The 11,385-nt window shown below is 38.2% G+C and overlaps 2 protein-coding genes across 2 annotated transcripts; one reads left to right on the top strand and one right to left on the bottom strand.

The window, feature by feature from the left end:
- Positions 1 to 749: 749 nt before the first annotated feature.
- LOC125495611 (uncharacterized) lies at positions 750 to 2,832 on the top strand. Its single transcript, XM_048640384.1, has 3 exons — positions 750 to 1,266; positions 1,423 to 1,793; positions 2,155 to 2,832. The coding sequence occupies exons 1-3, from the start codon at positions 750 to 752 to the stop codon at positions 2,830 to 2,832; spliced, it is 1,566 nt and encodes a 521-aa protein (XP_048496341.1).
- Positions 2,833 to 7,715: 4,883 nt separating this feature from the next.
- Positions 7,716 to 8,602, bottom strand: LOC130590801 (uncharacterized). Its single transcript, XM_057393357.1, has 2 exons — positions 8,117 to 8,602; positions 7,716 to 7,958 (listed from the first exon to the last, which is right to left on the bottom strand). The coding sequence occupies exons 1-2, from the start codon at positions 8,600 to 8,602 to the stop codon at positions 7,716 to 7,718; spliced, it is 729 nt and encodes a 242-aa protein (XP_057249340.1).
- Between the last annotated feature and the right edge of the window lie 2,783 nt (positions 8,603 to 11,385).

The raw sequence follows: 11,385 nt of genomic DNA, 5'->3' as shown, positions 1-11,385 counted from the left end.
AAGATTTAGTCCCACAAATATCTCCCGGGCAGCAATTGGATTTAGTCAAACCAGTTACACTGGAAGAAATTAAAGGAGTCGTGTTTCAAATGGGCGGCCTCAAAGCTCCTGGACCAGCCGGCATCCCTGCTTTTTCTATCAAAAGTTCTGATCTACAGTCGGAGAGGATGTTTGACGGGCTGTTTCTCACTTCTTCTCATCATGATTTCTTCTCAAAGTATGGAACTGTACGAATATCTGCTTGATCCCTAAGATTGATAGCCCAGAAGAAGCAAGTCAATTCATGCCGATCAGCTTGTGTAACGTAATTTACAAAATTATTTCGAAAGTTATTACCAATAGACTCAAGCCAATCTTGAAAACCATCGTTTCCCCCGACCAGAATGCTTTCGTACTAGTGGGACTTTTGACTGACAATTGCCTCATTGCTCATGAGATAGTTAATTCAATCAAGCAGCGCAAGAAAGGTAATAAGTACTTTGCGGCACTCAAGATAGACATGTTCAATGCTTATCATAAAGTCGACTGGGACTTCCTTGCATGGCTGCTGGATAAAATGGGATTACCAGCCATCTGTCGTCAGTGGATCATGAAATGTGTCACTATCGTCTCATACTCTATTCTAATAAATGGCGAGCAAACAAAACACTTCACGCCTACCTGTGGCCTTAGACAGGGAGACCCTCTTTCCTCCTATCTATTTATTCTTGTAATGGACATGTTATCTAAAATGTTAACTAAAGGAATCAATGATAGCCTATTCCAAGGAATTAGACTATCCAGATCATGTCCGTCGGTGTCTCATTTTTTTTTTTGCAGATGATTCTCTGATCTTTTTCAAAGCTAATCCGGCATCCTGTGCAGAAGTGAAGAATGTTCTATCTCGATTTAATCGATTTTCAAGTGAAGTGATCAACTATAACAAATCCCTCATAATGTTCAGCCCAAATACTCCACCTCGATTCAAGCGATATATGAGGAGTATTTTAGGTACTCCTTTTGCGGAGACCTTGGGGAAATATCTAGGATGCAATATTGAAGTGGATGGGAGAAGCTCTCAGAAATTTCTTCCGTTGGTTGAGAAGGTTGAGAGGCGAATATCAAGCTGGCATCACCTCTCCCTTTCACATGCGGGAAGAGTCATTCTCATCAATAGCATCCTCGCAATGCTTAGTCTCAATATCCTCAGTGTGTTCCTTATCCCAAAGGCCACGGCTGACAAAATAAACTCGATCTTTGTAGGATTCCTATGGGCAGGCTCAAGAGGTACCAAGCCCATATATTGGAAAAGTATGAGTACTCTTGAACTTCCAAAAGGGGGAGGAGGGTTAGGCATTAGGAACGTCCATCTATTCAATAAAGCCCTTCTCACAAAATAAGTTATCAGGATTCATGCTCAAAACCAGTTCTTGATATCACAAGTCCTTTGCACTAAGTACAAAGGCTCCCCAGTTACCCTAAATTTGTCTAAGGAAAAGCTGGGAAGAACCTCTTGGGGTTTTCGTGGCCTTTGTAGGTCAGTTCTTGATTGTCGAGATGGATTCACAAAGCAAATAGGTGATGGTTTACACACAAATGTTTTAACGGAGAAATGGCTTAGAGGAGACCCAATCAAGGTGAAGCAAGGCATTAACCTCGCAGAAATAAGCATCCAGAAAGTCAAGGACTTGATGATTCCAAATCATAAAGCATGGAATAGACCCCTCATTTGGAGAAACTTTACCACTGACACGGCCATTAGAATCTTAACAACCCACATACCTAGTGAAGATTTCCAGGACACTTTTGCTGGAGTGAGTCCAAGTCTGGATCCTTAAGAGTTAAAGATGTCTACGCACATTACTTAAAAAACAAACGAAACCTAGATACGTCTGAGTGTAATAGGAAGTTCTGGAGTAAGCTTTGGGCCTCGGACATCAGTCCCAAATGGAAAATTTTCACTTGGAGACTTCTTAATAAAGCTATGGCCATTAACTCCAATCTCCTAAAGAGAAACATCCCAATCCAAGAAAGTCGCCATTTATGTAAGAGGCACAGAGAAAATGAAAGTCATTTGTTTCGCGATTGCACCATCTCAACATATGTCTGGGCCGGATCTTTCTTAGGTATTAGAACTTCTCAATCTCTGTCAATACCTATCAATGATTGGATTAGAAATTTCCTGCAGCTGTTCTGGAAAGAGGATGGAATCATGTCGAAAGAGCAAAAGTATTCATAGCCACTCTTTGGACTATATGGATCCATCGGAACAATGTGGTGTTTAGGAATATCTCTGCAAGCCGAGTTACCATTTTGTCACAGAAGGAAGCCTATCTAAAAGATTATGAAGAAGGGCACAAGATTCGAGAGGTATATAAGTCCAATAAGCTCTCGGGTCTTAATAAACCATATGAGATCCCGCTTTCCACTGTTCCACCACAGGAAGATTTATGCACCATTCTGGTAGACGGTGCCTGGAAACGAAGCACACAACAATACCCACACGCAGGAATAGGTTGGGCAGCCTATGTTAACAATACCAAAGTCTTCGAAGGAAATTCCAAGATCATGGCTTTGTCACCCCTTCAAAATGAAGCTTATGCTATGTATCGAGGCCTGCACGAAGCTATAACTAAAGGTTTCAACCGCATTCTAGTCCTCTCAGATTCTACAGAGTTAGTTCAAACCACTGACAGATACAACCAACCATTCGACATCGCCACAATAGTTTATGATATGAAAGCACTGCGTAGTAAGTTTAATTCTTGTAAAATTTGTAAGGTAAGCCGAGAAGTAGTAGACCCGGCCCACATTCTAGCTACAGCAGCTAGACAGGGTAAGATAATCATCTAGTTTGCTTGTTTGTCCTTGTTGTCAAAAAAAAAACATCGTAAATTTGTTGGAAAGTTTCTCTCCTAATGTAAGTGAAAAGCTAAACCTAGTCCTTTACAATGAGTTGCACATCATACAAAAAAAAAAAAAAAACAAAAAAGGGTTGTAAATAATAATGAGATCACCTTAAAATACTAGGTACATGATTCTAGGAAAAATATCTACATTAGAAACATGGTACGAGGATGTTCCTTAATAAACTATATTTTACAAAGCAACATGGTATTAGCTTTTATCTACTTTGTTTCATAAACTATATTACTATGATAACTACCAATACCTAATGTCATAGGAAGTAGTATCTATCTGATAAATAAGTTGTACTGTGTTTGCACTCATGTACTTAAGGTTGTGCAAATATTAGGGTTGGACTGGAATCTGGACCGGACCGAGCCGAACCGGAATTTGGACCGAACTGGACGGGACTGGAGATTTTGGTAGGGTTCTCGGTCTACAAAAAACCTACTTTTGGGTTTCCGGTTCGATCTGGACCAGTTGAATCGGAATTTCTATTATAGTAGTAAAAAAAAAGTTTGTAGGTTAAAAAAAGTTTAAAACGGTAGGAAGTTATAAGTTAAAAACCTATTATTTATTATATAAGGATTATTTTTATTAAAATTATTAATTTTAATGTATTTAGTTTATAAATATATACGTAAAAAAATAAAAAGTTTTTTTTTAAAAATAGAAATTCCGGTCCAACAGGTCCAAGGCCAGACCGAAAAAAATTCCAATCTCGATTAAAAAAAAATACCAGATTGCGGTCCACCTGTCTTTGACCGGTGCATACCCCTATGTAATTATATGTCTATATGAATTAGAATAAGCTAGTTGATTAATTACTAATTCACCAGTCAAACACTCTCTTTTTCTCTCTTTCCCTCTCATTTTCATCATTGTACCCTCCATCAGTGGAACCAAAAAATGGAATCTATATGCACATCAATATATGTGGTTGAAAATCTGAATACTACTGCAATGTTGGGAGCTCATTGAGAAGCTCTTAATCTTTGGCTACGAGTTCGAACTTGTTGACCTCCAACACACAATTGAAGCTAGAGGTGTAAGTTATTTGGTTAAAAATCGAAAATTGAACCAAACCAAACTTATTTGGTTTTTTCAAAATTCAATTTGGTTCGGATTGAAAATTTTACATTTTTTTGATTTGGTTCGGTTTTTATTTAGGAAAACAAGAAAAAACCAAACCAAAACAAACTTTGCCTATCCTATATGGGTTCTAATGTTTTAAAAAGATAAGGGGCGCTTTAGTGAGTCTAGCCCATCCCTTCCACTCTCATTTTATCAGCCCATAACAATTAAGAAATCTCTAATTTCCTTTCTCTCTCCTCCTCAACCTCTTCTCTTTCCTGATCTCCTCACATCTCATCTCTCTATCTTTCATTTCTCTCACCCAACTCATTTCTCTCTCCGCACTCGAATTATGGATCTCAAAATCTTTGTGGTGGACTTCAAATTGGGATCTGGAAATGGACAAAGAAAGGGGACATAACGAACGTTTTCGAGAGGAAGAAGATGAATGTTTTCGACAAGAACCAAAGAACATCTTGACCTTATTTCATTATTTTTGTTAATTTTTTATCAATTATCTTTTGTTCTAGTACTGCAATTTTAAACTTTAGTTGTGATTTGAAGTAATTCTTCTATATTTGATGATTTGGAACTTGAAAATTTCCGTATAATTTGTAAGATTGCATCATAAAAGAATTTCTTTGGTTTGGTTTGGGATAAATTTTTGTTTGGATTTGGACTTAAAATGTGAAAACCATTGTGTTGAACCCTAGTTTTGATGATGACAAAGGAACAAAGATGCAAACTAAGTATTGGACTAAAAAGTTGTTTAACTGGGTGAATTTCAAGGTTTCAATGAAAGGAACAAAGAGAATACTAAGTCAAGGAAGAAATCAAGTTTGGATTTTGAAGACTAAGTGAAAATGTTTCTATATTTGGTATTGGAGCAGGATTAGAGCAAGAAGACTAAAGCGAGGCATTTTGTTTCTAGTTCCATTGTAAAAGAACGAGTGAGAATGGTAAGGAACTATGACAATTTAGAATGAGAATGATTGTTTGGTCCTTTGTAAGGAACATACGAACTGGCGCTGAACTAATAAGTTAAAGGAACTAACAATTAAAAGGAACTAGACTTAGGATGAAGCATTACAATGGTACATTTATGTCAGTTGAGTAAATTATGCCTAGAATCTAGGTAAGCGTTTTATTTAAGGAAAAATCTGATTTTAAGGAAAATCTTTTTAAGGAAAAGATTTTATTTTTCCAAAGATAATAAAAATTCTTTTCTGTTTTTATGAAAATATTTTAAAGATAATATGTTTAGTAAAAGGATTTTATTTCAGTTTTATTAATCAAAAGGTTTCTAATTAAATCAGATTTTCGAATTAATGCTTAAAGTGGTTGCTAAAATTTAGGAGCAGTGACTTAATTCTCTCCCACGTTTAACAATGATCATGGAGATCATGGGATGATTGAAGAACGTGTTCATCCGGGTAAGCAACATCATGGGATAATGGTTCAAACCACTAATACATGTTTTAATCCCACTTTCTAAGTTATTACCACTATAAATACTAATATCTAATGAAGTTCCATGAAGTGTGTCTGACTAAGTGATTTAGTGAGTTTAACTAAGAAAAGTGTTAGTGCCTTAATTCTCTCATAAAAGTCATTTGTTCTTTGCCTTCTTACTCTAATTCCACTAAATTTATTTGATCAATTGTATTTTAGTTTTTAGGGTAAGGGGACTTTGAGTGAAGTTCTGTAAGAGAGAAGCTTTGAGTAAAGCGAGTTAAAGTGAGAAAACTTCAAGTGAAGTTGAGAGAAACAACTGTTAAGGGAATAGTTGTTCAGGAACTTGAGTTTAGGAACTCAAGGTGTGGCTCGTGAGTAGAATTAGGTTGTAACAAAGTTGTTTGACCTAATTAGTGAAAGAGTTGAGTTTAAAATCCCTAGTGGTCGAGGTTGTTTCTTCTTGTTGGGCCCAAGAATTTTTTCCTCGTATAAATCACTTGTGTTCCTTTAGCTTGTTTATTTGTTTAAGTTTAAAATTCTGCAAAAAGTTACGTTTATTTCTACACATATAATTCACACCCCCTCTTGTATTGTTCGTAGTGAAATAACAATTGGTATCAGAGATAGGAAACCCTATTGAGAAAAAGATCCAAGGGACAATGAATACGAGAAACTTGAGGAATGTTACTCCACGCAAAGGCCTCCCATGTTTTTTTTTGATAAGTAAGTAAGCAGTTCATATCAAACAAAACACCAAAACATCCTAACCAAAGTCCTGAAACTATTACAAAGCTTCAATCCATCTCCTGTCAGTCTGACTAATCTTCTTAGGCATGACTGTGATACATCTATGCTTTACATCACATTTAATTTTCTTTACAGTATGAGCTATACAAGGGATTTTTCCTTCCCATAAAGCTTGATTTCTAGCCTGCCATATACAATATATCACAGCCTCTAATGCAGCTGCTTGGACCATTCTCCTGTATTTTGAATCTCTTCTTCTACTAACCAACCAGGTGTGATTTGCTGCCAGTCCTGACTTCTTGTTGTAATTCCACACCATTGTTTAATTTCATTGAGGCATCTTCTACTATACTCACAGTCAAAGAATAAATGTCTATGATCCTCTATATGATCATCACATATCAGACACTTATTACTGTCACACACCCCCCAGCTTTGTAATTTCTCTCTTGTCATTAGCCTTCCTTGAATTGCTAGCCAACTACAAAATTGATGTCTTGGTATTCCCATTCTTCCCCATACAACAGTGCTCCATTGTTTCTTTTCAAACTCACCAGTGAGCTTTGCATATACCTCAGTAATTGAGTATTGTGACATCAGTTGAAACTGAGCCTGAGTATAGTGCCTTTTCAGGTACTCTTTTACACAGCACACCTACCTCCAGTACCAGCTACTATTGCTTCTTGGCTTATACTCCCACCATAGCTGCTGTTTAATGTGTATAGTGTGAGCCCACTTGACCCACAAATTGTCAATTTTCTTCTCAACAGCCCAGACATACTTCCCCATAGCAGCTATATTCCAAAGATACACATTCCTTACACCAAGCCCTCCTGCACTTTTAGGGGTGCACACACTCTCCCTTTCACATACCCTGCCTTCATACTAAAGTGACATCCTGTCCACAAAAAAGCTCTACAAATGTTACTAACATCTTGTAGCACCTTTTTAGGTAAAATCATAACCTGAGCCCAGTATGAATGCAAGCTTATTAGGACTGAATTAATGAGCTGTGTCCTTCCTGCAAAAGAAATATTTCGAGAACTCCAAGTTCTTATTCTTGCCACCATTTTCTCAATGAGGTTCTCACACTCAGCTACTGATATTCTTTTATTGCAAATTTGCACCCCCAGGTACCTGAAAGGTAATAATTCTCTTTTGAAGCCTGATCTGTTTAAGGCCCTTTGTATATCTTCCTCCTGCATCCCATGAAGTACATAGCTGACTTGTTAACATTTGCTTGTAGGCCTGATGTTTCAGAGAAAAGTTTAAAGCTCTAAGCACAAGGTGGATTGCTGTGAATTCCCCTTTACAGCATAAGAGAATATCATCAGCAAAGCATAAATGGGTGATTTTCATTGCTTTACACTGAGGATGGAACCCAAAATCCTCCTTTTCACTTATCTTCTTCATAATTCTAGATAAGTACTCCATGCATACTATAAAGAGGAGTGGGGATAAGGGATCACCTTGTCTCAACCCTCTTTGGGAAGGAAAATATCCATGCATAGTCCCATTAATCATCAAGGAAAACTTAGGTGTCTCCACACATGTCATGATGTAGCCAATGAATCTGTCAGGAACCCCAAATTTTCCAGCATCTCTCTCAAAAACCTCCACTCAACAGTGTCATATGCCTTTCTCATATCTATTTTCATCATACAGCTGGGTCTACTCTTCCTTTTACCATACTGATGCACCATATCTTGACATATCATGATGTTGTGCATGATATTCCTACTGTGAACAAAAGCTCCTTGTGTGTCCATGATGATATCAGGAGAACTTCCCTCAGTCTGTTACACAGCACCTTTGTGATACATTTGTAAATCACATTGCAACATGATATTGGTCTGTAATCTCCCACATTACTAGGACACTTGACTTTAGGGATCAAAGTGATAGAGGTTGAGTTTATCTCTTTTAATAATCTTCCATTATGAAAGAAGTCCACCACTGCATCAATAATGTCCCTTCCAACTATGTGCCAACAGTCCTTGTAGAACTGGCTTCCAAAACCATCAGGGCCAGGTGCCCTATCCCCATGTATAGACCACACAGCCTGTTTAACTTCTTCACCATTCACAGGCCTTAACAGCAAATCACAATGTTCTTGACTCACCAAAGGCCCACACTGAACCACCCTTCTCTTTACTGACTTCCTGCTCTCAACTCTTGCTCCAAGTAACCCCTGGTAATATTGAAGAAATGCACCATTCACCTCCTGTGGGTCATCCACCCAAACTCCATCTTCATTGTGTATACTAAATATAGCATTCTGTAACTGTCTTTTCCTTATGCTTCTATGAAAGACTTTAGTGTTAAGGTCTCCATCCCTCAACCAATCACCTTTAGCCTTCTGTTGCAGAAATTGCATGTACACTTGCTGAGCATTTTTAGATTCAATTGCAGCTGCTGCCTCTTGTCTTCTCAATGCCATATTACCAGGTTGTTTATGCACCTGTTCCTGCATTGTGTAGCAATTGTCTTTTCTGTTCAGCCTTTGCTTGCAGGTCATGGAACCCATCCTTATTAAATTTCTTCAACACCTCCTTCAATCTCTTCAGCTTATGAACAACTCTAAACATAGGAGTGTCATTAAGTGGACTATTCCAGCTCTCATTCACCAGTGCTTCAAAATTAGCAGCTGTCCTCCACATAGCAAAATATCTAAATGGCTTCTTTCCCATATTCATAGTAGGATAAGAAGTCATGATTACAGGGCAATGGTCAAAGTCACCCTCAGGGTGAAACAATGCTTCAGTATGTGGGTAAGCCTCCATCCAATCCTCATTGCACATAACTCTGTCTATTTTAGAGTATACTCTACTTTCAGCCTCTTGCTTATTGTTCCAGGTGTAGAAACACCCTGTAGCCTTCATATCTTCCATCTTGCATTGCTCCACACATTTCCTAAATTCCAGAATTTCAGAATTTCTCACAGGGGCCCCAATCCTCTCATTCATATTCAGCACATTGTTAAAGTCACCCATCCACACACATGCTTCACTCACTTTCTGAAGGTTTATCAGATCCCTCCATAACTCCATTCTACTGTCATGCTCATTAAAAGCATACACAAAGGTACCATAAAAGGCTCTCCCACCTTTGGCTCAATATAGCAGTGTATGAGTTGACTTGTGCAGCAAACTATATTCACATTAAAAAAATTTGGATTCCACATCAGAATTATTCTCCCACCCTTATGGAATTGATAATTACTCGTAAAGCACCAACCCGGACAAACTCTAAGGTAAAGGTCACCCATCTTGTTCACCTTTACCTTAGTTTCTAAGAGGGTAACCAGACCAGCTTGGTGATAGCTATGAAATCCTTAACTACTCGTTGCTTAGCTAGACTGTTGAACCCCCTTACATTCCAGCAGATAAGCTTACTCATTGCCCTCTGGAGGGCCTTCCACCCTCCCACCTTCATTGCCACCAAATTGACAAGCTACATCCCCCACATGTACCTCTTCAATCAAAGCCTGAAATGAGTTTTGTATATGTACTGGACTAGCTTGCTGAGTCCTAGCTTTAGAAGGACCAGCCACCTCCTTGAACTCCCTAATGTTCTTCTCAGTATGCTGTGTTTTCAGTGGCACTTCAACATTTGCCTTCCTTTGCCACACTCTAGTTACCTCCTTCTTCTTACAATTATCACTCAAATGCCCATATTGATCACACTTCCCACATTTTTCAGGTTTCCATTCGTATATCACATCAATGGATGTCAGCACCTCCTTCTCATTTAGGAACCTGATCTGATCTGGAAAACCTTGGTCAACCTCTGCTTCAATCATCACTCGAGCGAATTGTAATCTCTCTCTCTTTGAGGTCGCCTGATCAGTCCGTAATACCTTACCAACTTGCCCTGCAATCTTGGCTAAGCTCTTTTCACCCCAATATTTCAGGTCTAGTTTGTGCAATTGAATCCATATCGGCACCGTATGGATCACCTCCTTGGACAAAACTAAATCAGGAGACCATGCTTTTATGATTAGTGGTTTTTTATCAAAGAATTGAAATCCACCATTCAGCACAATATCTCTGCTCTCCATAGATGTGAATCGCACAATCACCACCCCTTTCTTGATACTAACCACCTTATCCACACCAAGATTCTTCCAAATCCGCCTAATAAAGCCTTCCATAACATATATTGGTGGATTCGCGCCCAAGACATAGCATACTATTGATGATTTCCAAAAATCAACTTCATCTTGTATGTCATCATTCGTAATTTTCACATAATTTCCAGAATCTACATTTTCAGTCAGGTTTCTATTGATTATCTCAATTCTATCAGCATTTCCTACCACATTATACTCATCAATCACCTTATTGCTCATTCAAATGTAAATTTTGATTACCTGACTCCATCTGTAAAACAGGGGTTGAAAGCACCTTATCCTTATGCTTTGATTTGATCACCGTCATCCATTCCGAAAAGTTCAATCGAACCTCAGATTGTTGTTGCAATTCTCGTAACGATGATTTTGGAGACAAATTTTGGCCCAGATTCGCAACCTCATCATCATCCGAACTCTCAAAATCCAACGCCTGGACCCCCAAGATTTCATCCATCGTACGTGTTTTCTTCGCCTGTGAAGATGAAGGCACCTTCAATTCCATCACCTTATCACCGGATTGAGAGGATTTTGAATTTACTCTTGCTCTAGTTTTCCTAGCCATGGCAGCTCAAAGTTGAGAGAAAAAGCTAGAGAGAGAAAATTCCCGCAAGGCCTCCCATGTTCAATGGAAAGTTCTATTCCTACTGGAAGAACCGAATGGAGATATTCATCAAGGCTGAAAACTACCAGGTGTGGAGAGTCATTGAAGTTGGTGATTTCGAGGTCACAACTACTAATGACAAAAATGAGGTAATTCTAAAACCCTTCTCCAAATATGACAAAACCGATTTCGAAAAACTGAAAGTAAATGCCATGGCTGTTAAATTATTGCATTGTGGACTTGGACCCCATGAACACAATAGAATCATGGGATGCAAATCCGCAAAGCAAATATGGGATTTACTAGAAGTAACTCATGAAGGAACTAATAAAGTCAAACGATCTAAAATTGATTTACTAATGAATCAATATGAACTATTCTCCATGAAGACTAAGGAAAGCATACAAGAGATGTTTACTCGTTTAACTAACATTATTAATGAGTTAGCTTCTCTTGGAAAGTTTATTTCATCAGAGGAACATGTTCAAAA

The sequence above is a fragment of the Beta vulgaris genome, chromosome 3 (genome assembly GCF_026745355.1).
Source record: "Beta vulgaris subsp. vulgaris cultivar EL10 chromosome 3, EL10.2, whole genome shotgun sequence".
In the NCBI taxonomy this organism is placed as follows: Eukaryota; Viridiplantae; Streptophyta; class Magnoliopsida; order Caryophyllales; family Amaranthaceae; genus Beta; species Beta vulgaris.
The sequence above is the reverse complement of the archived record's forward strand: the minus strand, read 5'-3'. Positions and strand labels throughout refer to the sequence as shown.